The following is a 25,394-nucleotide window of genomic DNA, read 5'->3' as shown; positions in this document are numbered from 1 at the left end:
TTTCATATATAAGTTTTGCAGCTTTGCCTACTGATTGGCTCTTGGCTTTCTAATGTCTGAGGGTGCGAGCCTACTCCCGCTGGAGTCCACGAGTGCTTTGGCCATCCATTTGAGTGAGTGCAGGCGTCCCATGTCTTTCCAGGACTGTCAATTTAGGTGATAAAAATAGAACTGCTATTGTTCACTGAGCCTAACTCTTGCCCTTCACTCCCAGGAAGTCAAACAATACACATCACCTTGTAGGATCAGGCCCATGATGTCCAAATCACAAGTTGTTGATCCATCAGATTAGATGAAGAATCTAACCGCTAAAGCAATGAGCCACACCCCATAGCTCTTAACACAGAAAGTCCTCTTGTTTCAGGCTTCACAGCATGCTACAGGAATTGATACAATATGAGTAATAATTGTCAGTGTGAATGGCAAAACTGCTGCTACCAGTTGTCTCTCTCACTGCAAGGCCCTGGCTTGCAAGCCATAAGCCACTCCTGACGTCAATAACAGCAGCAATGACACAAGCAACACAGGAACTGACCAAAGCTGATGCTCTTATCAGATCTGCACTGTACTTGTGCACTGACAGAACATACAGCAAAGGATGATACAGACCTTGCCCAGTGAGCACAGACAGACAAGCAAGGGCAGTGAATTTCCCTTAGGAAGGGGAGAGAGTACCATTGTTAAGGCAATAGGAACAAGATGGCCCCCTCACCATGCAGGGCCAGCTCCTTGAGGATTTGGGTCCACCGGATAGCTTTCACCAACACTCCATTTGCATGGAAACAGCACTGGGAGGAACACTGACATTTCTTATACCTTCAGCAAGCTGAGTGCCCAGAGAGCTGCAAAGACACTACCACTCAGCATTAGAACCCAGGCCTAGCAGAGCCCCGAGAGGCTAATATTCCCATAGTACCACCAGGAGGCTATGTAGAGACATGGTCAGGGCTTACTGTGATCAGTAGGTTCTGGAAGCTGTATCCTCTATGAGGTCCAGAGTGACAGTACACTGCTGCCCTCTGATTGGCTAAAAGGCTCTACTTAACCTCAAGGGTTGCTCCACGAAGTTGTCTGGACAACCACACAGACTCACCTCACCTGACTCTAGCCTGATTTTGACCCAATTCCTACCTCTTAAATCCAGCCTGGTAGTGCCTGTTTCTGACCCTGGCTCTTATTTATGGCACTTGGCTTTGCAATTCCTTCATATCTGGCATATCCTGTCCCTGGTGAGCAGATCTCACAGGGCAAGACCACCCATCCCCAGTCCCTTACCTCTCTGGTTTTGGCTTCATTGGTGTGCAGCCACTGTTACTGGCCTGCTTACAGACATCTCACACGCGGTGTCATTCATCTCCCGATACATAGAGTCCTGCTATGAAAGCTGATTCTCCAAATTCACCCCATACAAAAGCTAGAGGTGAATCCTACAGCCCAAGTGCCTCCAGAATTCCCACCCAAAGCAGGGAGAGCTTAGAGTGATCAGGTTCAGGCCCCTCCCTAGTAAAAAAGGTTGGAAATGCTGCATTAGCTGAGGGGAAAAAAGCTCTAGCTGCAATGGTGAGGTGGGATGAATGACGGCCAGACTCAGGCATGATGCCAGATCGTTAGAATGGGAGACTGAAGTCCTATGAAGGAAAGCAGCAGGATACTCATGTCCTGTGTCTTTAAACCTGCCCCAGGAAGTTATGTGGCAGGGTGAGTGGAAAAGGTGAAACAGAGAGAGAGACAGAGACACATGAAAAAAAACAGCTTAAGTCACATAAAATGACATAAAGGGCTATTTACAATGTTATGCAATTATAATACGTAACCCCTTTTTCCTCCCCAGGTTACTCAGGAGCAGGTCACACTCACAGGTGTGCCTGGGCGCCTGATGGTTTAAACATAAAAGGAGATCCTGAGCACCCCAGTGGTGATGTTGTTTAGTTGGGGATTCCCCATCCACCTCCTTGCTGCAGTCCCTGGCTCATAAAGAACATACAATGGCGGTGCTTCCACCTGGCTGGCCCTGTACACACTTAATGGTGTGCCTTGGGAGCCTCCAGGAATAAAATTATTCCAGCAATGATCTGGATCTAACTCCCGAACAACAATTACAAATTATAAATAATATATATCTAATGGATTACATTAGAATGAACACACCTTTATTTAATAACTTAAAAAAACAGGGTTTAACAGATTAACAGTGAATACAATTAATAAAGTACACAGAAATAATTGGAACTTATCTAGCTGGCATTTGCACTGCCACCATCTATCCCACTCCAGAGTGTGCTCTCCTCTGGACTCAGAGTCCCAGGCACTTGCGTGGGTGCACTTGAAGGTCTGCAGTTGGAGTGGAGGTTCTCTGTAGGTTGTGTGTGTCTTAGTCCAAACTGTGCAGCCAGCTGCAAACTCCCTGTGCCACTGGAGCAGGCTCCACCAAATGCCAGCAACTCTGGTTCACTGGGCTGGACACTCTGCCTCTCTTTGGACCCAGAGTTAGTTTCTCTGAGGTCTGTCCCAGGCAGCACTTTCCTAAAGAGCCCATTTACTTACAGCCTCTTCCTGTGTGCTGGTTTTTGTGTAGTCCTCCTCAGCCACAGGTGTAGCCAGAGTCTCTTCCCTCTAGGGCAATTAGCAGCCTTCTAGATCCATGCATCACAGACTTTCAGTCCCAAGCTGTAGCCACAAAACAACAGCTCCTGGACTGGATATAAGGTTCTTCCACAGGAGTCTGGCTCCCTTCTCCCAAAATGGAGAACCCCAGACTCCTGAGACCTTCTCCTCTCAACATGCCCAAACAAGCTCTCTCTTCCTGGTTTCCTCAAGGGCTCATGGGAGTTGTAGTCTCTAGGGCTAGATTGCAGCACACAGGATCCTCCCAGAAAAAGTCAGAGGCACCTTTAGTAAGGGGAGTACAATATAGACACTAAATGATGAACAAAACTAAGCAAAACCCTGCTTATAGGGTGACACTTCCCCAGAGTCACTCCCCTCGATTTCAGACCCCTCCAAGCAATATTTCGAGTCACGTTTCCTCCCCTGTGGGGAGGGACATTAAACATGGATCATTAAAGCATCATCATCGCCAAGTTCACTCAAGTGATTGTTAACACACCGAGGCAACCGAAGAGTGTCCAGGGTACAAGTCAATTTATAAGAGGTGCAACCAGTGTGCTGCCAGGCCTCCGTGCCTAGGACAGCCCTCGCACCTCACACCGCTCTGCCCTGGCCGTTCTCTTCTGGGGACGTATTAAAATGGCTGGCTGATGCCCGACCCAGCAAAGCATTGGCCAGGCAGGAAGCTGAGGTTGTCTCTGCTTCCAGAACTAACAGGACCTGAGAGAAAGTCAGCCGCACCCTCCTGAAAACCACTGAAAAGCTGCTACCAGAAAGGAACCAAACGGGGACAAGGCAGGAGAAAATGAGCCATTGTGCATGAAGCTGAACAAGAGGGTCGCTGTCCTCCGGCATCCCCAACTAACAGCTGTCAGGTGAGGCAGCCTGGACAGCCCAGCCTGTGTCAAGGCAGTAAACAGGTCCCTGCAGGAGAGAGCTTCAGTGGGAAAAAGTGGGTCCAAAACCAGCAGCTTTTCAAAGAGCCATAAACTGGAAAAAGCCACCAGGCGTTAAAACACCTCTATAGACAGGGGACAAATCTAGCCTCTGTAGTCAACCAGCTGCCAGCACAAATAGGTGAGCATCAAAGCCCATCCCCCAGCATGATGGAGGAGAGAGATGGCAGGGGATGTCCAGACCAGTAGGGAGTCGGAGTACAGCCCCACTGACCAGACCAGAGACCAAAGACTGCCACTCGGCTGACTAAATCCCTGACCCCCCGGCACATTTCATCCAGGAAGAACAAAGCAGGGCACATCCAGGGGAAAGTATTCTAAAAAATGGCAACTCTGCCTCTGTATCCAGCCCCCACAGTCCAGATTCAGTAGCCAGGGCCACAGTACTGGGCAAGTCACGTCGCCTCTCTGTGCCTCAGTTCCCCATCTGCGCAATGGGGTAATAGCCCTGCCTTGCCTCCCAGAAGAGTTGTGAGAATAAATGCTTTAAACATCACATGTTTTTTTGATACGGTGGTGATGGGGGCATGTATTAATACCTTAGACCTTGGCAGAAGCAGGAAGCTTGAGTGGAGAAAGCGTCAACCGCTGTGGGTCTGAATGACTCACAAAAAGGACAGAAGCCAACTGTAGCCATTTGAATGACAAGGACAGGTTGCATCCTGGTTCCTGATGCTTCGATAGATAATCCAGCCACTGCACGAGACAGTAACTAAGCCTCACCACACCATCCTGAGCAAGGTAAAAATTTGAAGAGCTTCATGTGCTGTAAAACAGCCTCAAAGGGAAGCAGGGTATTGAAATGCATTTCCACCAGCAGGACGTAGTTCTGGGTCTCGCAAGCCAACGAGGCCCAAGGGACCAGAAAATGATGCACATGAGTCAGCTGATCCAAAGAGAGAAAGTTCTCTTTTCACTTTCAGTTTCATGCGGCTTGTCCATGAACCTCATATGACACCCTGGATACTCTGACTCCGGGAGACTACATGTTAGGCATTCTCAGATGTCGTTTTCCCAACTGGGCTCCAGATATGGTAGGCTAGAGAGGTGAGAGGAAATTTAAAATCTCTCTCTCTCTCTCTCTCCTGCCCTTAGAAAGGGGCCAGGGAAATGTTTTTAGTCTTAGCCAACAGGAACAGAGATCTAATTTGTCTCTGCTCCAAACAGCTCACTTAACATAAAAGCAAAGTTATGTTTGTCCACACAAAAGAGCAACCACATCAACTATGTGCACCAGGCAGCTCATTTCATGATTTTCCTGGAATAAAATCTCTCACAGGTGGTTTTGGGCATCACAGTGCTGGAAAGTTGGGTTAGCAAACAATTCTAAAGCTGTCGAGGATGGAAAACTGCCAGGTGCTAAGTTAACCCATCTAATAAATATCTGCCACAAACTACAAAAATCCTGAAGAAATGTATGCAAAGGTCTTTCTTGAACACAAAGTTCTACTCCTCTCCAAAAATCACATATATTGGAATAACTGGATGAATTTAATCTCTCAAGAAACACAAAGAGCTCGTAGAGCTACGTCTACACTACAGGGTTTTGCCGGCAGAGAGTATGCTAATGAAGTGCTCGTTAGCATTTGTTATGCTGTCGTTAGCATATTCTCTGCCCGAGGCTTTTTGCACAAGAGGTTTTTGTGCAAAAACTAGCAGTGTAGACTGATCTGTTTTGTACAAAAACTCCCTTTTGCACAAGATCTGTATACCTCCTTTTTGAGGCATAAGGATCTTGCGCAAAAGTGAGTTTTTGCACAAAACGGATCCATCTACACTGCTTGTTTTTGCATAAAAACCTCTTGCGCCAAAAACCTCGGGCAGAAAATATGCTAATGACAGTGCAACAAATGCTAATGAGTGCTTCATTATCATACTCTCTGCTGGCAAAACCCTGTAGTGTAGTGTAGCCAGGGACACTAAGGAAAATTAAGGTGAACTAACTACAGGAAACATTCCTGAATGTTAATTTGAATTAACTAAAAGATGTAAATGTAAGGTGGATTTATTAAATTGCATTAGATCCCCTATGTGGACACACTCATTCAAAATTAAAGTGATCTTATTTAATTTATTTCTAAATGAGAGTGTCCACACAGACAATTTATGCAGGGGTGGCCAACCAGTTAGGCTATGTCTACACTACAAGGTTTTTCCAGGATACCAGAGGTATCCTGGAAAAACTCCGCAGCATCCAAGAACGCATCCACTTTTTCGGATTAGTTTCTGAAAAAACTGGCGCTTTCTTTCGGAAGCCCCGTATTCATCATTTTATGAGGAATAAGGGCTCTTCTGAAAGAGGAGGTTTTCCCCACATTTGGCCCTGTGTAGATGGGCCAAATATCGGAAATGCCTCTTCTGAAAAAAGAACCGGAAAAAGGTACACAAATTGCAGTTTGCAACTTGCGTACCTTTTTCTGAAAAAGAACTGCAGTGTAGACATAGCATTAGAGAGTAAGAGCCAAAATAGCTGTGGATAGTAGTGCAAAGAGCCATGTAGTATATATTTATTTTTATATATCTATATATCTATAGATATAGATATAGATAGTACACAAAATATAGAGATAAAAATAACATTACAGGCCATTTCGGACGAGAGCCTTTCCTCAGCTGTGTTCACAAAGTGCTGTTTTAACAAACAAGTTGTTATTTCAAAGTTTTGTTCCAGAAGATGTTTAAAACGTAACATTCATTCCAAAGGACCCCAAAGTTCCAAGGCTGGGTGGAACTCAGAGAATGACAAAATAAATCTGTCGACATCTTCGTGAGAGCAAGTTGCAAGTCCAAAAATGTCGTCAACATACCTCAGGAAGAGATTCCCCCCAACCCCCCCACTCTAACCCAATGCCCTCCCCCTCCCCCGGAGCCAGGCACCTCCAGCCCCCCCCGCTCTAACCCAATGCCCTCCCCCTCTCCCAGAGCCAGGCACTGCCAGCCCTCCTGCTCTAACCCAATCCCTCTCCTCTCCCCCAGAGCCAGGCACCCTCAACTTCTCCCTCCCAGCTTTAATCCAATGCCCCTTCCCTCTCCCAGAGTCAGGCAGCCCCAGATTCTTTTACTGACACCCTGGGTCTCACCGGAGACTCTGCCACATGCCTTTTCCTCCAGGCGCTGGGGCGCGTGCGCAAGAGCGGCCGTGAACTTTCCAGGCACATGGCTCCAAAAGACAGTCGAATGGTCCCTTGAAGGCAGGGGCCGCCGCCCCCTCTCCACAGGCCAGACAATTTTGTATTTTAAAAAAGCTGGCTGGCTGGCAATTTAACATGGGAAAACGAGGTTATGTCCGGGAAAACCCGGATGTATGGTAACCCTAACTCATAAGAGCCACATTTCTATGAGCAAAGAGCCGCATGCAGCTCGAGAGCTGCGGGTTGGCCACCCCTGGATTAGAGATCGATTTAATTAGAAATGAACGCACCACCACTGCACTCAGGAAGATGAAAACAATGATCAGAGACAACTTGAAAGGAGAAGCAGCTTCACAGAGTGGAAGAGGGAAAATACTCTAACACAGGCGTGGCCCAGCTGAGCCTGAGATGGAGCCACAGTTTACTAATGCATGTAGCCAAAGAGCCGCAGTGATTTGTCGGCAGTCCCCGTCAGGTGCCTCCTCTCCCATCTCCAGCATCTTTTGCCCACCAGTAGCCCCACCGATCAGCTCCTCCTCTTCCTTCCCCGCACCTCCTGCCCACTGCAGGCACCTGTTTCATGGCCCTCAGGAGGCTCTGTGGGAGAGGGAAGGAGCAAAGGTGCACTATGTTTGGAGGAGGAGGTAGAGCCAGGAGTTGAGCACTGGAAAGTTGGCACCTGTCGCTGCATCCCCGGAGTCAGTGTCTGAGCAAGGACCCGTGTATTAACTTCAGAAGAGCCACAGGTTGGCCACCCCTGCTCTAACATGTAGCATCACGTGGATGCCATCCATGAAGGTGCAATACATTGTGTCTTTCATATCTGGTGTGCCACTAACGGCCTCCAGTAGATTGTGGCCCTGCTCCCGAGAGCTGATCTGTACCAGGAGTCCACCTGTACCTGATCAATTTCATATCGACTTAGAGCAGGCATCACAACCTATGTGATGTGCACATTCGACTGCAGGATCAGGGTCTATGTAATTAACATATACTGATCTCATCATCTCATGGGCTTTGTCTACACTGCAAGGTTTTTGCACAAGAAGCTTTTTACGGAAGAGATCTTCTGCAAAAATTTCTTGTGCAAAAGCACGTCCACACATTGCAAAAGTGATACGCTTTTGTGCAAGAGAGCGTCCACACTGCATGGACGCTCTTGCGCAAGAAAGTTCCGACTGCCATTCACAGAATGGCCATCATAGCACCTGTGCTTTTTGCGATAAGCTCTTTTTGCGCAAGAAACCCCTGTTGAGTGTCCACACACACCTTTTGGTGCAAGAGCAGTAGCGCAAAAAGGAGTTTTTCCTTGTGGGGAGAGGAATAACTCTACCAGCAAAAGCCCTCTGTCCTGTCAATTTACTAAATTTTTTTTGCGAAAAAACACGCTTGAGGTGTGGACGCTCCGCAGGTTGACCGTTTTTGCGCAGAACCCCTGTAGTGTAAACATAGCCATGATTAATCTTCCCTGTATCCATTTTAAAAAACAAAACAGATGTTTAAAGATTAAAACAATAGGGTTATGTCTACATTCGCGGCTTCTTGCGCGAGTAATAGGCAAATGAGGCTAAGCGTGGAATATCGCCGAGCCTCATTTGCATACCTAATGAGCCACCATTTTTTTCAGAAGAGGCTCTTGCACAAGAAGGAGCGTCTACCCTGCCCCTTCTTGCGCAAGAAAAACCCTCTTGCGCAATGCCGCTACACCTATTACTTTTCAGGAAGAATGGCATTGCGCAAGAGGGTTTTTCTTGCACAAGAAGGGGCAGTGTAGACGCTCCTTCTTGCACAAGAACCTCTTCTGAAAAAAATGGTGGCTCATTAGGTGTGCAAATGAGGCTCGGCGATATTCCACGATTAGCCTCATTTGCATATTACTCGAGCAAGAAGCCACGAGTGTAAACAGCCTAGATGTGTGTGCGGGAACCCTTTTATCACAAGGCTGGGAAGGGTGGCTGCTGTACAGACTTCAATGATTTATCCATTTCCTTGGATTTTTATACCCTTTTTTAAATGACGGCTTTTTAAAAGGTGAACCCGCACCCCTCACTTTACAGAAATAACACCCGTGCACGGATTAATTCAGCTTGTTGCCAGATGTCTTTCTAAACCGAATGAAACCCTTCGGCTAAGACAAAAACTGCAGCAGGCAACCAAACATGGATTTGATGCCTGGCCCAGTGGGAGTAGTGTGCCCAGACCAGAAGAACCTGAGCTTTTTGCTCAGACTCCATTTGTTTTGAGTATGTGGCTCATTGCACAGAAGTGGGAACTACCCCATCCCACAGATAATAACAACGCACCTTGCAAACGGAAGTTTGCTGTGTTATTGAGAATATGAATTCACAATCCAGTGTGCACCCTTCCAAACACACAAAGCTCTTCAGCCACAGTCCGTTTGCTTCCTATAGAGCCATCAGAACCCTAACCCCTCATGCTACAGATTCAGCAGAATCCCAGAAATCGCTTTATGCACAGACCCCTGCAGAAACGCCTGCAGAAACTGACCGGAATCCAGCAAATCACTCTCCGCTAGACCCAGTGGAATCTTAGGATCACAAACTGCATCCAGTGATGACCACTATCGTTTGATCCTGTGGGATCAGAGTGAGCCCTCCGACAGAGATCCAGTGGCTGTAAAGGCAATGACCTTCCACTGATTCTGTGTATTTCCCAGGGAGCATTAGCCCTGAGAAACTGAGCTACCAACTAATCCCCATTAAATCTGAATCTGGAGTGTGGGGTTGTACTTATCACACGGGGAGCCTTCCCCGGAGTTGATTGTGCACAGGAGAGGGGGTGTATGGTTTTTAGTGTCTTATGCCTGTTATTCCAAGGCTGGATGGTGTCCAGTGTATATATTTTATTCATGCTTTTGTGCACTGTCATGAAGTGTGTTAGGCATTATGAAGGTGCAACAGCATTTCCTAGGTTAAATCTACTCAAGCATTTGCACTCAAAGCCCTGATTAGATCTCTCTGGTGTATGAATAACACAGTGTCTCCTCCCTAGATATGCAGCCCTCCTGTGGAACAAAAAGCAAGTTGCTGAAAATGTGCAAGTAAATTCTTAATCTGGGATGAGTGTTTCCAGTTCACAAGAGGAAAACGGGGCAGAGAAGTGGAGAAAGGACACAGGCCAAAAGTGCAGAATTAGGAATTCCAGCAGGGCTGGGAGACGGGCTGAGGTCCAGGAGACTGAGCTGGCTGGGAGGAAGGGGAAATGATGCAAGCTGCTCTGTTTAACACTTCCCACTGTGGGCAGCGAATGTGCTAGCACTTATGCTCCTGTTTCTAAAGCTGGTCGGTGCCCTCGGGGTTGCTGCTGCAAGTGAAAAGCTCAGAGCGGCAGCCACTGGAACCGAGCATCTTCCTTAGAAGGCTTTCTCCATGGGGTGTGCAATATTTTGGCTCCATATCTCTCCTCTCTAATTACTGCCCTCCCCTCCTAATCACTCACACCGTGGGGCCCAGCTCCAGCATATACTCTGGGGTTTTTTGTTTGCAAAAGACAAGAAAATTCCCATTCCCTAAAACAAACCTTTTTGTTTAGAGTCAAGGTTCCTTAACTGCATTTCCTCAGAACAAGCTAAAAAGTAAAGTTCCTGTTACCTAGACCTGGGTTCTAGTCCCAGCTCTGCCACTGATCTACTGCATGACCTTGGGCAAGTCACTGCCACGCCAAGCCTCAGTCCCCATCACCCTTCATCTATTTTGTCTAGTTAGATTATAAGCTCTTCAGGCAGGAACCGTCTCTCACAGTGTCCATCTCCGTCCCCTTATACGGCAGGGTCCAAACCTCAGATATGGCTTCTAGGTGCTACTGTAATATAAACAACTAGCACATTTACCCAGCTTTGCTTGGGTCCTTAACTCAATTAAGGGGGCATTTTTTTAGAAAATAAAAGGAAAATGTCCATGCTTTATTGAAATGACTGTGTTTTTCCAAAAATACAGTGTTATTTTTAGGAAGTCAATATTTATTTTGGATTTCTTAAAAAAAGGGTTTGTTAATATTTTTCCATTTAATTGTTTTTAATTATTTTTTAAATGGGAACTCCATTCAAGTGTATTTTTTCTTCATGCCTATAAACTCGTATCATTTGCTATATCATTTGCTAAATGGGCTTAAGTCAATGTGGTTTGAAATAATGTTTTCTTCTAGCTTTCAAACTTTAAGCATTGATTTAGCTGTGCCAAAACAGAACACTACTCCAAATGTCTCCATTTGATCTCTTTTCTGTATGGTTTATTGAGAAGCAATCCATTGCGGGTTCATCCTATTTTTCTGGCTCATCTTGGTTCAGTCCAGGGCCAAAGTAACTTACATTTATTCAGGTACTGTTGTATTGCAACCCTCTCCCCCCACCCTCCTGGTTGGTCCTCAAGACAGGAGGTTGCAGGGGGGAATGTGTTGTGAGACAACAGGATGTGTAAGAAATGTAAGTGTGGGGGTGGAGTGCCCGTTAGGCCTTTAGTCCCTTAGGGAGGGATAAAGGCAGGGTTGGGAATGTGGAGGATGTAAGAGGTAGGGCAGGGAATGTGGGGGGCTCAGGGCAGGGGGTTAGGGGTGCGGGAGCTGCAGGAGTCAGGGTTGTTGGGGTAAGAAGGGATTCAGAGTAGGGGACTGGGTGTTTGTTGGGGGGAAGGGGGGAGGAGCCACCACCTGTCCCCCAAGATTCGTACCAGGGCTGCTTGCTCTTCTCCTTCCTGTCCCTCTCAGGGAGTGAGCCCCTTTCACCTCAGCCAGCCTCTTTCACCCGCCTAACGATTTTGTCTCTTTTCTGTATGGTTTTATGAGGAGCAATCCCTTTCCAGGCATATCCCATTTTCCTGGCACAACTGAACACTTATGTTGCTTTAAGTTATGACAAGAGGAAGCTGCCTACCAAATTTGGTGGTCGTACCTCTTACAATTTAGGAGGAGTGCTTGAACAAACAGACAGAATGACAGACAAACTCCCTAATGTATATAGTAGATAATAGGAACCATGCCCAATACAAGATCAACTTCCAAGCACCGGTATATCACCACCATTGCATCTAGCACGCCTGTTTTCACTTAAACACTCTCAGGATATGTCTACACTTGCACCCTCTTTCGAGAGAGGGATGCAAATGAAGACATTCGAAATTGCAAATGAAGCCAGGATTTAAATATCCTGTGCTTCATTTGCATATTCACGTTATGGCGCTATTTCAAAATAACAGACACCGTTACGACGTGGTTATTTTGAGAGAACACCCTTCTCTCGAAATAACTGGTAAACGTCATTGTATGAGGAATAAGGGTTGCGCTGAAAGCCGAGGTGTAAGGCAGGTTGTTAATGCACAGTAGAGTATCATGGAAGAAGTGGGCTAAGGCCGGGAAAAGGAGCTGAGTCCTGGATTTGGCAGGAATGTTACTTTAATTAATGAATTGTTTTAGCGTAAGAGCTAGAGGAAACAATACAGCTGAGCAACCTTAAGTCTCAGGGCTTGTCTGCAGGGGAGTTTACAGCATGGCACACCATGGTGTGAATCGGGTTGAGCAGCAGCACGTGGATGGACATTGCTACCGTACACAACGGTGCTCTGTTCCATTTCAAACAGCCGTCAGTCCAAGTGCGCGTGGCACTTTCAGAGCATTGTAGCAGGGTTCACATGGGATGTTACTGTGCAGCCAGCTCATATGCTGTAGTGTAGAGTCACAATCTGGGTGGCCGGCACTCAAGTCACATTCAAACAAGCCCTAGGCCAACTACATTTTTGAGGAACCCAGTATGGTGGCTGCATTCAAGAATGACTTACCTGCACAATTAGCTTATTATCTTTACTGGGTAGAATCCTGTAGGTGTAAACGCAATTGTGGAACCTGGAACAGATTGGAGGAAAGGCTGTTAGAACAAGTTTATGGGGAATCTTATCATAGCAACATTCCCTAGCAACAAAAATGGAACGGAAGACCCTAATACAGACTGATGACTTAGTAAGAACATAACACTGGCCATATTGGGTCAGACCATCTAGCTCAGTATCAGCTCTTCCCACAGCAGCCAGACACAGATGCTTACAAGGGAAGAAACTGAACAGGACAATTACTGAGTGATCCATTCTCTGTCCTCAACTCCCTGGCAGCCAGAGATTTAGGGATACCCAGAGCAACTTGGCAAAGAACCATTGATGGACCCTATCCCCTCTATGGGCTTATCTAGTTCTTTTTTGAACCCAGTTATATTTGTAGCCTTCACAACATCCTGTGGCAATGAGTTCCACAGATTGTACAATGGGTGAAGAAGTACTGCCTTTTGTTTATTTGAAACCTTCTACCGGTTAATTTCAATGGAAGATCCCCGGTTCTTGTGTAATATGAAGAGATAAATAACACATCCCTAGTCACTTTCTCCTCAGCAGTCATGATTTTATAGACCTCTATCAAATCCCCCATCGGTCGTCTCTTTTCTAAACTGAACAGCTCCCCCCCCCTTTTTTTAAAGCTCTCCTCACATGGAAGCTGTTCCATACCCCTACACATTTTGTTACCCTTCTCTGTACCTTTTCAAATTCTAATATCTCTTTTTTGAGACAGGAAGATCAGACTTCATGCAGTATTCAACGTGTCGGAGTACCATGATTTATAAAATTGCATTATGATACTTTTTCTTTATTTCCTAATGGTGCCTAACATCATTAGCATTTTTGCCTGCCAGTGCATGTTGAGCAGTTTTCAGAGTAGTATCCGTGATGACTCCAAGATCTCTTTTCTGAGAGGAAACAGCTAATTTAGACCCCATCATTTTATGTAATCCTAGAATCTTAGAAAACTAGAACTGGAAGGGACCTCGAGAGGTCAGCATGTCCAGTCCCCTGCCCTCACGGCAGGACCAAGCACTGACTAGATCATCCCTGACAGATGTCTTTATATGTATGGTTGGGATTCTGTTTTCTATTGTGCATTACTTTGCACAAGTGTTTCAAATATCTGATCATTTCCAGAGGATTTATTAGCATAATCCTACAGTGCTCTCTTCAGCATGTTGCAGATGTCACCTCAAAAAGCGATGGTAAACTCATCTGCAGAGCGATAACTCCCCTGCTAGTTAGAAAAAAAGAAAACAGCAACTTGTTCTGGCTGTCAGAAGAGTGGGCAAACCAGGAAGGAATGGAAATGTGGAAATCCCAGACACTAGGCTAAATTCAGAGTTCAATGAGTAAATCAAAGGGTTGGCCTACACACAATCTTGCATTAAGACAACGAAATCATTGATTTAAATTAAATTGCAATAGGATATTTTTATTTTGAAGTGTCCCTACAGAGACCTGGCCTGAAATAACAATGGCTGTGAATTGAAACCCACTTATGCCACGTCTATATTTACCTGGAAGGTCAAAGAAAGATATTCAACTACAGCTAAGTCAATTGCCTATCTGGAATCGAGGTATCTTAATTCAATCTTTTCCTCCAGCTTCAGAGCAGGAGGTTGATGGGAACAAATGCTTTCGTCAACTTCCCTTACTCCTTGTGAAACGAGAAGTACCAGAGTCAACAGGGGCATCTTCCCACATTCGATTCAGCAGGTCTTTACTAAACCCACTAAATCCAATGCCAGAAGATTAACTGCCACAGCCGCAATCTGCTCACTAGTACAGATGTAGCCTTAGTTATTTTAGTGCAAGCAGACCAGCTATAAACCACACTTTCTTCTACCACCTCCCTAGCCTGGACAGTAAATCAAATTAGCCTTCCCCTGATTTTGCCTCACTCTGTGGCCTAAACTCATTCGTACCACATAGATGAGAACAGCACCTGACCCCTTTTTAAAGCAGGTGCCCAGTCTTTGTCCAACAAGAGGTTCATCAACAGCTTGTCAAGAGCTACAAGTAAAACCTAATGGCAGAGTCATGTGGAATGTACCACCTTCCTCACCAGCTGTTGAGTTTTGCTGAGCTCCCATAATGCTTGGTGGGCTGCTCCCAGCACGGAGGAGAAATACATGCTTATTTACTTGCCAGTGGTTACAGATGTGATCCAACAGCACCTGCACAGCGCTGCATTAAACACACTCCACAAACTGGCCCTGTGCCAACCAAGGGTGCAGATTTCAACCCCATTTCCCTCAAAAACTAATCTCAGCCCCATTGTTGTCTCCTTGGGTCAAAACCAATAAGGCTGCCCCTGCCGGATTTATGCACAAGCTGAGGGTGTGTCTACGCAGTAGGCCTTAACTCGAAATTAGCTACACAAATTGAGCTACGTCAATTGCGTATCGTATTTTGAAATAGCTTATTCTGAAATAGGGAGCATCTACACAGCACTTATTTCGAAATAGAGCCCTCTTCCTCTGACTTCCCTTACTCCTTGTACAATGAGGGTTACAGGAGTTGGAGTAAGAAGTCCTCCAGCTTGACAGTATTTTGACACTACTTTGAAATACCTGCCTGCTGTGTAGACATGGACTAAGTTATTTCAGAATAGCGCTAGTTATTTTGAAATAGTCTTGCAGTGTAGACGTACCCTATGTAAGCTCCAGTTCAGGGCCTCAGATTATAAGGGGCCTCTAGATACAAACAAATTACTAAACATCATTTTTTTTGGTAATGCTATGGGGCCTCTAAAACTTGACACAGCTGAGGGCCTCTGCATGTCCTAGTCCAGCCCTGTTTGCAGCACGTCCCTGAAGGGTCAGGACAGATGAGCAGTGGACCGCCTTCCAGAGGAGGACTGGCTGATGCATACAAATGTACTAGACTCCTTTGTGATTCGGGTTATATGTTTCTTCAAACTAGGCTTTTCTGAATCCCAGCAAGAGTGAGTGAGCGAGCAAGATTTCCTAGGTGTTATACTGCCTTGCATTTGGAGTCGGACTGAGCATAAAGCCAAGTTCCTTGTACATTGGGGTGAGATTTTCAATGCTGGCTACAGGAGTTAGCCACAGCGCTCCCTCTGAACCTGGGCTCTTTTAAGCAAGATGGAGCTGGATCGCCCTTCAGAGCCCAGCCCAACAGGTCTGGGGGCTCGTTGCAGAGTGATCTGAGGAGTTCACGCCCCTCCCCGCATCTCCACGGAGCTCCCAGACCCAGCCGGGGCAGTTCCCCAGCTGATGTCAGTGCTCCTTGAATGTCAACGGAGTGATGACAGTTGACACGGGCTGGGGATCTCCCCCCCCAGGAGTGGAATTTGGTTTTGTTGTTATCTGACAGTGCGGAACTCTGCCACCACTTCCTCCTGAGATATGCAAAAAGGGGCTGAGGAGAGAACAGCGCTGTTTATGTCGCTGATGACAGAAAATTTGTGTGTGTGGAGATTATGAAACTGATAAACAAACCAGCTCAATGACTATCAGGCCATCAAAGCGCATTGGGCACACAATCAGAAGGCAGGCACCCGCAGCCAGAGGCTGTTGAGAAAGGGTGTTTAGAGATAGTTAACCAGAGGAACATCTACAGGGGAAGCTAACAAAGAGCTATCAGGGGATATATGAACAGTATAAGCAAAAGTGGTTCTCCCTGTGGGAATCGACCTTAGCAATCTCGTGACTGCCAGGGGAATGCCAGGAATCAAACAGTTGACTGGTATCTGCCATTTAGCTGCCTTGCTTTCTTATTAGACCGTCATCACTCTTAAGCTCTTAGCTCCTCAGCACTGGGACTGCGCCACAGCTTGGTCCCAGTTACTTTCATTTGTCACCTCCAAAGGTTCTCCATGAGGTGTTTCTTAGCACAGCCACTGCTGATCTTGGCCGTATTGATGGTATATGCAGCACCCATCAAAGCAATTTCCTGAGGCTAAATTTAACCCAACATGCTTCCTCATTTGTCTCTTAGCTCCCTCCCCTGCACCAGCTACTGAAGGCAAAAGAGGGAAAGGGGAATGGGTTTTTTTTTCCTCTCCTCTTTCAGTGTGGCTCAGGCCTTGTTGCAAATCAGAAGTGCTCTTTATTGTATACATTATGGTAGCAGCTAGAGGGTCCAATGACATTCAGGACCTTTCTGTGCTAAGCACTGTATAGAAACCCTCTAGGAATTAAGCTGCTACCTGTGGACAGCTCACATGTGATACCCTCGGATACTGGAGAGATTTTCAAGGCGATTACAACTCTGCTCCCCTTCCTTTGCATCATCACCAAGGACTTTTCATCCAGAGAGCTCCAAGTCACACAGGAAGTCAATATCATTATCTCCATTTTACAGATAGAGAAACTGAGGTACAAAGCTGGAAGGGACTTGCTCAACGTCACCTAGCAAAGCAGTGGCAGACCCAGGAATGGAACCCAAGGATTTCTGGAAAGGGCTTCCAAACTCATGCAGGAGTATTATGTCCCTGGTAACAGGATGCCTCCAAATCCTGTCAGGGCAGGCAGCTGATCTAGGCAACATTTGGGTTCCATTCCGGGTAATGGAACCTTTATTTTTTCTCTTGATAGAAGATAAATGCCACACCTCCATTAATATCTACAGTCCTGCTAGCTCAGCTGTCCCTATTCCTTTAAAAGGTGAATTCACAGGGCAACACCCCATGGATATCTTGTTTACGAGAGGTGCAAAATGCTCCGACACAATCCCTCTCCAACCTTAATTTGTTACATGTTTTAGGCTATTAAGACCTTGCCTGACTCTACAGATATTTTCCGAAGAAGTAGCCATGAGCAAGTTGAAGCAGTGGAAAGTATTTCTATAAATGTTCAGAAGCAACAAAGCTGAACAAAGATCTTCAGTTATTCCTGAGGTGGAGAGGACATCTTCCTCCCAAGGACTTTTCAGCATGGGGAATATGCTGCATGGCGTAGTCTCCAATAAGAGGCCAAAGGAGGTGGCAGCATGAAATGTCTTTAATTGGAGACGTCCTGGAAAGAGTGGCATTTTCTTTTGTCAGAAGGATCGAGTCCTCTTCATCCACTGTGTTCTAACTGGCTATAGAACCAACAGGAGATTCCATACTTGCCAATGCCTTCAGGTGTGGGAAGGGAAACTCCACCGCCTCCAAAACATTTGCTCTTTTTTACACCCAACACCCCTGCTTTCCCCACGTTCATTGCCCAGTGGAGGAGAGCAACATTGGTCCCTCCAGGTCTTGGTGCCTTTGTGTTTGGGACAAACACTCTAAGAGGTGCTAAGTCCTGCAAGGGAGCCTCTTCTGGGGTTTGCCTGGACGAGATCACTAAACGCTGCCTTTGCAGAGTTCTGACCCAGGATCTTTCAACTTGATATTCTTATTGATAAACTAGGCAAATATAACTTAGATAGGGCCACGATAAGGTGGGTGCATAATTGGCTGGATAACCGTAGTCAGAGAGTTGTTGTTAACGGTTCTAAATCCTGCTGGAAAGGGATAACAAGTGGAGTTCCTCAAGGGTCTGTTTCAGGACCCGTACTATTCAATATCTTCATCAATGATGTAGATATTGGGATAGAGAGTACGCTTATTAAGTTTGCAGATGATACCAAACTGGGTGGGGTTGCGACTTCTTTGGAGGATAGGGACATAATTCAAAATGACCTTAGCAAGTTAGAGAAATGGTCAGAGGTAAACAGGATGAGGTTTAATAAAGAGAAATGCAAAGTGCTCCACTTAGGAAGGAACAATCAGTTCCATACATACAAGATGGGAAGCGACTGTCTAGGAAGGAGCATGGCGGAAAGGGATCTAGGGGTCATAGTGGACCACAAGTTGAATATGAGTCAACAGTGTGATGCTGTTGCAAAAAAAGCAAATATGATTCTAGGTTGTATCAACAGGTGTGTTGTAAGCAAAACTCGTGAAGTCATTCTGCCGCTCTACTCTGCACTAGTTAGGCCTCAGCTGGAGTACTGTGTCCAGTTCTGGGCACCACATTTCAAGAAAGATGTGGAGAAATTGGAAAGGGTACAGAGAAGAGCGACAAGAATGATTAAAGGTTTAGAGAACATGACCTATGAAGCCAGGCTTCATGAACTGGGCTTAGTTGGGTTTAGTTTGGAAAAAAGAAGATTAAGGGGGGACATGATAGCGGTTTTCAAATATCTAAAAGGGTGTCACAAGGAGGAAGGAGAAAATTTGTTCCTCTTGGTTTCTGCGGACAGGACAAGGAGTAATGGGCTTAAAGTGCAGCAGGGGAGGGTTAGATTGGACATTAGGAAAAAATTCCTAACTGTCAGGGTGGTCAAATATTGGAATAAATTGCCAAGGGAGGTGGTGGAATCTCCCTCTCTGGAGATATCTAAGAACAGGTTAGATAGACATCTGTCAGGGATGGTGTAGACGGAGCTTGATCCTGCCTTGAGGGCGGGGGGCTGGACTCGATGACCTCTCGAGGTCCCTTCCAGTCCTATTATTCTATGATTCTATGAACTTAGTGATTTCGCAGATATTATTAGTGCTGCTTTCGACTGGTACACACTATAGAGCCACCATGCTTAACTTGCAAGCAGAGATTTTCCTAGAAGGATCTTAAAGGAAAGGTATGCTGTTCTTAAATAAGGATACACAAGCAAAATACAGTCTTCCCTCCTCATCTGTTTGTGTGTTCCAGCATCTTAAACAAAAGCACACAAAGACAGAAGGCCCCTGTGGAGGGATATTACAGGTACAGCCACAGCTTACTGCTAAACCTTCTTTGAGTTCATGAGCTAGGTGATAATTCCAAATTGAGTTCCTTAAATGCAAAGCTCAGTAGTCATTTCTAGTTAATAAACAGGCAAACCAAGCATTCTAGTGACGCAAGAAGGAGAGTCACTCTGTCTCTTGCCTTTCATGGGCAATCAGATCACAAAGATCTGACTGCAGAACAGAGGATGGAAGTGTCTGCAAGAGGGGCAGTCACTGTGTATTTGCTCTTTGTACAATTTGTCTTCTAAGTTCTATTGTGCTGCTTCCAGAGCAAATAAGAGATAAAAGAATCATAGGACCCTAGAGTGGGCAGAGACCTCAGGAGGTCATCGAGTCCAACCCCTTGCTAAAAGCAGGACTAATCCCAACTAAATCATCCCAGCCAGTGTTGTGTCAAGCCAGGACTTAAAAACCTCTAGGGATGGAGATTCTACCACCTCCCCAGAGAACCCATTCCAGTGCTTCACCACCCTCCGAGTGAAATATCACCACCCTCCAGTGAAATAAGGGAAGGCTTATTACATAAGAACATAAGAACGGCCGTACTGGGTCAGACCAAAGGTCCATCTAGCCCAGTAGCCTGTCTGCCGACAGTGGCCAGGACCAGGTGCCCCAGAGAGGGTGGATCGAAGACAATGATCAAGTGATTTGTCTCCTGCCATCCTTCTCCAGCCTCTGACAAACAGACATACCTTTTAACCTGTCATTATTCAAATAATAATTTTCCTGCCACATTTCTCCAGGAAAATCACAATTTGGCTCAGCAGGATATACAATTATACAAGTCCACACTGTGGTTTTGAAGGAGCTGCTAGGGAACACTAGCTCTGGCTAAAGGATGACAGTTCTGCTTGGTGACAACTTTTGAAGTGTTGAAGTTTGTTTTCACTCCATATGATAAGCCCTTTAACATTTTTACAAAGCAGAATTGTGTCAAAATCTCTGCTTTTGTATCCAAAATATCAGGATTTTGATTTGAGTCTCTTTTTCTCTTGGCTAAGAAGACACACCAGAAGGCCCTGGAGCTCAGAAGTCATCCTGTTGAAAGCCTAATTGAAATGGATATGACTCCACAAACCATCTTAGCTTCAACCAATCATCTTGGTTGATTTAGTTGGGATTGGTCCTGCCTAGAGCAGGGGGCTGGATTTGATGACCTTCTGAGGTCTCTTCCAGCTCTATGGTTCTAAGATTCTATGATCTTCTCTCAATGAAAATATATGTAGTTGAAAATGTTCTGTACAGCTCCAGTTACATCAGAAGCACTTTCCCCTCAACACTAAGACACAGGGAATGGTTTGTTGTTATCACTTGAGCTGGGCGAACTGTTCCCAGTTAACTATTTATTCAGCATTTTTAGTCCCTGTTCTCTTTGTAAATTATCCACCAGCAGATTTGATTTTATAAATTGTCCCGGTAATCAACAATTGGGGTGTGAGACACTTTTTGGCTTATAATTTGCTTATGACCTGTCCACCCACGATGACTGTTTCAAGCCTTTTCTCCTCCTAATTTGCTACTTCTGCTACATGATGGTCATCAGAGTCACATGGCCTGAGATGTTCTAAAATGGGGGCTGACAGTTAGGTTCTTAGTTCTATATTTAGGCGCCTAAATAACAAGTGGCCTGAATTTCAAAAGTCCTGAACACCAAGCAGCTCACAGAGACTTCAGCACTTCTGAAACCCAGCGTATTTATGTAAGTATCTAAATATGGACTGAGGCGCCTGACTTCTAGCCCCCATTTTAGACAGCTTTCATCACCACGTTGTTTCTGTTCCCTGACACCTTGTCTCTTAGAACTCAGACAGGGCTTTCAAAGATGGCCGTGCAAACACGTCTGAGGGAAAACTGATGCAAATATGTGCAGGTGTCCAGTTCCTGCAAACAGTATTTCATTTGTGTGTGTGTTTGTGCACAGCAAATAAAAAGGGATCTTGCAAGTGCTCGTGAATAATCCAATTCCTGGCTTTTATTCCAAGTTATAGTTCAGGAACAGACTTTGGCACTAGCTCTAATTTATATGCAGACAACTCCCATCCCAGAGAGGTAAATGCTCCCTGTCTGCAGTCACCTATCCTCCCTCAGCTCCACATACACAAACACCCTGCCAAATGCTCCCTCCCCTCCATACGTTTACCCCTTCCCTTCTCACACATTATTGCCACCTCTCCACCCACCCACCCACACACACGTCTCTCACTGTGCAAACCCCTCCCTGTAGTGCTCCCATTCCAACATATGGGCTGTGGGACATGCTCTCCCCATGCACTCTTTCTTCTTTGTGTACTGTACTGTTCCCAGAGGCCGGAGCTCACGGGCAGACGGCTAGACCACAGTGTCCAGCAGCAGCACCTCTTTTTAGAACTGAGAATAATGTACTTTAAAGAGGAAGCAGCAGCAAGAAACCAGCTTGTTATTTGATTACAAAGAAAAACATTTTTTTTAAAGTCTGTTTCCAGCGGCTGTTGAAATGATTGTTAGGCTGAGGGTCCTAGCAGGTTAATTTGATTCCTCCCAGGCTGACACTATCTTTGGATGGTTGAGACACAACAAACCTTGTGTCTTGGCAGGGGGTTACATGAGGTGACCCTGGTGGTCCCTGTTCACCCTAGGATTCTATGGCCACGGATGTCTTCCTCTGGCAAACATTAAAAAGTCTCGAACTCTGATCTCTCTTGCTGCCCCAACCCCCCGACTCCGAATGTACCAGCTGCACTCAGCCAAACAAATGCAGAGACACTGATCTCTCCAGTTCAGTCCCTCATCTTAATTCCAGCAGAAGGGTCTTGAAGGGAAATAGCTGCTAAGGACACAGGGATGTTCCCCCTGTTTCTACCCTCCTTAGTACCATGCATCCTCTGCAGAGCCATGTCTCTGTTCAGGCTGATCAGAACAGGTCCAGTGCTGGCCTCCAAAGCAACCCGCCTGTTTGCCATGCACCTGCTGGGCTGTCCCAGGCATTTACCAACTGACCTGGGGGGGGGGGGGTCGAACATGCACAGAGCTGTGAGCAATCCAAGGGGACAGAGTGCCTGCTGGGCACCATGCTCACGGGAGGGTTTGTCCCCACTCCAGAGATAACAAGGCCCCATTCCTGAGCTCATTGATCCATGAGACATCCTTGGATTTTTGTCTCCTTTTAATGTGGGGTTTTGCCCCCCTCATTAGCGTGGTTTGGTCCACAACCCCCATCAGAAATGTGGGGGTTTCGTCCTCTCCATCACGCTCTGCAGCCAGACCAGGTTAAACCTACCACTTCCTAGGGTAGCACTTCCTAGTAGGTGGGCTGGCGGTGTCTCTGTGCTGGGGAGGAGGGAGAGGTCCTCACACGGGTGTGGGGGGGAGGGGGAGCAGGAGCAGCTGAGCCACGCGCAAGGGAAAGGCCGTACTTACAGAAGACAGAGCGCGTACGCCGAGGGGATCGACTCGCTGGCCCGCACGAGGAAGCCGCCATCCTTGCCCACTTTGGAGAGCAGGTCCTCGGCCTTAGCACGAGTGATGTTCCCGTGGTACCAGCACTGATCCATTGCCAGAGCTGGAGGAAACAGTAATGACAATCCAGCAGTCAGTGCTCAGGAACTGCCCGAGCTGTTTGTGTGTCTCAGTAACACTCAGCAGCTGCAGCTCACCAGCTTCCTGTTTCAATGGTACAGAGAGGGAAAGGAAACCAAGCTGAGGACAACTTCCTCAGCAATCAAACTGATCACAGTGAGCATGACAGGTTCCTCCAGCCTCCACTCCCCTTCAGTGTTGTAACACAAGCTGTTAACCACCTGTGTCTCCCCCCCCCCCCCCCCGTCATCGCGGCATCAGAGAGTCCCAGCCTGGGGGTACAAATCCGCTACCCCCCCTTGGGAGTAGCTCCATTGACTTCCCTGGAATTTCCTTTGATTTATAGCACTGTAATTCAGTGCTGAACCAGGGACTCCTTCTCCATCCCTCTCCTTTCTCACTTTCCCTGCCTCTGTCTCATGGTCAGGGCCCTAGCCTTCAGCCTGGGAGACCTGGATTCAGTTCCCAGACTTCCTGAGCATCCGTCTGCAAATCACTGAGGCTTGGTCTGCTCTTGAAAAGTAGATCCACCCAGCTATGTCACTCAGACGCGTGAAAAAGGCCACACCCTGCGCACCGCAGTTAGGTCAACCCAACTCCGAGCATAGACATGGCTACGGCAATGGAAGAATTCCTCTGTTACCTACCTACCACCTCTTGGAGAGGCAGATTGCATTACTTCAGGGGTGGGAAATCATTTTTGCTGGGGGGGGGCACTTAATGGCTGCACCCCCAGAAGGGGCAGGGCTGGGGGTGAGCCTCCCCCCAGAGTTGTCTAGGGCTGGGGTCTTTGAAGTAAAAAGACAGCAAAGGGCTCGTGGCTCTTGGCCCAGCCACTACCACATTGCCTGGAACTGCTGGCAGCCTCCTGGGGTTGCTGTGGCTATTTAAAAGGCTTGCGGCTCCGACCCCTGCCAGCATAGTGCTGCAACCAGGAGGTGTAAGCCATGCAAATAGGATCCTGCTGCCTGAGCCACTGCCTGGAAATTCAGTGGCACAGGCAGCAGGATATAAATAGAAAGCGGCCAGATGTAGTCTGTGGGCCGAATTGAAAAGCTAGGTGGACTGATCTGGCCCCCAGGCTGCATCTTGTGCAGCCCGGTCTTACTTCCATGGAAAACCCCCTTCCATCAGCAGAGGAAGCATCTACACGCCGGTAGCTCAGCTATGGCGCTGAAGAAGCTGTTGTGCAGACCACAGGTGAGCAACAATTTTCTTGGAGGAGTCACTCCACGAATTTTAGCAAGTCATCACGGGCTGCACATTTCTATTGTATGAAAGGAGGGGATGTGGGGTCCGGGAGGGAGTTTGGTGCAGGCGGGGGCTCCAGGCTGGGGCAGAGGCATAAGAGGGGGTACAGGGTCTGGGAGGGAGTTTGGTGCAGGTCGGGGCTCCAGGCTGGGGCAGGGGACTGGGGCATTAGAGGGGGTACAGAGTCTGGGAGTTTGGCGCACATCTTGCCCAGGAGCCCATGAAAACTGTTGGCCCCCAAGGAGGCAGCCAAAGTGCCACATGTGGCTCCAGAACCAAAAGTTGCTGAGTCCAACTCCTGTTCTAGTAGTTTCCTCAATTGCTGGGAGTCATGGCAGGCCAGACAGAAATATTAGCAGGGTGGATCTGGCTCCCAGGCCATATTTTGACCACCCGGGGTATAGACAGACCTTTAGCCTCTCTGTAACTCAGTTCCCCCTGTGTACAATTGGGATAACGGCACTAGCCAGCGTTAGAGGGTGGTAGGAGATAAACCCATTAAAGACTGTGAAACACTTTGAGATCTACAGATGAAACATGTTGTGTAAGTACTAGAGATTATTATTTCCCCTCTGACATACCCAGGACCCTCCAGGAGGATAAACAACCGGGTTATTACCATGGGCTTGCTGTCCCCAGAGTGCGCCTTTCTTACCTGCTGTATTGATGCTTTAATCTTCAGGAGAATGTGTCCTGAAAATCTGGCTGGGTGACACGTGGGACTTGTAAACTATGCCCAGCCTGCATGGAAACAAATCAGTCTTTGAGGCAAGCTTTGTTCTGAGATCCGGTGACCTCACTCCTCCCTCTGTGACACAGTGTCAGGCACACCAAAGGTAAGTCAGACTCTGGCTGCCCAAGGTGGGAGGGAACGGAGTCCCTTTGCACACGGAGAGGGAGACTAGTGCATTCACTTCCCTTTCTTTGTCTGTATATGGCTGTTTTAGGTTCCTGTCCTGACTCTGGGCTTACTTTAGGGATGTTAGAGTGTAATTGAATAGTTGTGCAACTGCATGACATTTTAGCGGTTACATTCAATAGTCCCTGGATGCATGGCCGGGTGTAATGTTGAAAACTCCTACTTTATAGGAATGAGTTACAGATAGCACTTTCTTATTGGTACGCTCATAAGGAAGTGCTACTGTACGAAACAGCTGCTAGCGACAGCACAATCTTACATGCAAGCAGTTCCCAACATTTCTGTTGAAAACAGCTCCCTGTAGGATTGTGGTCCTAGGGGCAGTTTCTGATTTCCAGAAATAAGAAATCGCTACTGTAAGAAACTCCTACTGGAAGTATCACTTTCATCTTTGCTGAATCCCGGTCTTCT

At 46.8% G+C, this 25,394-nt stretch overlaps 1 protein-coding gene across 3 annotated transcripts in view; it reads right to left on the bottom strand.

The window, feature by feature from the left end:
* The window catches only part of INPP5D (inositol polyphosphate-5-phosphatase D), a 76,309-nt gene extending 51,453 nt beyond the window's left edge, over nucleotides 1–24,856 (bottom strand). Inside the window, exons 1-3 of one of the 3 annotated variants that reach the window (XM_075937409.1) lie at nucleotides 24,720–24,856; nucleotides 22,655–22,796; nucleotides 12,484–12,547 (exon numbers count right to left, since the gene is read on the bottom strand). In XM_075937409.1, the coding sequence (XP_075793524.1) occupies nucleotides 12,484–12,547; nucleotides 22,655–22,788 (198 nt within the window). In that variant the 5' untranslated portion in view covers nucleotides 22,789–22,796; nucleotides 24,720–24,856. Of the gene's footprint in view, nucleotides 1–712; nucleotides 2,890–12,483; nucleotides 12,548–22,654; nucleotides 22,917–24,719 lie in introns of those variants that run through there. The other 2 variants (XM_014577481.3, XM_075937410.1) reach the window with 2 other exon arrangements.
* Between the last annotated feature and the right edge of the window lie 538 nt (nucleotides 24,857–25,394).

Source organism: Pelodiscus sinensis, chromosome 10, assembly GCF_049634645.1.
Source record: "Pelodiscus sinensis isolate JC-2024 chromosome 10, ASM4963464v1, whole genome shotgun sequence".
Classification (NCBI taxonomy): domain Eukaryota; kingdom Metazoa; phylum Chordata; order Testudines; family Trionychidae; genus Pelodiscus; species Pelodiscus sinensis.
This window is presented reverse-complemented; position numbering and strand designations above follow the sequence as displayed.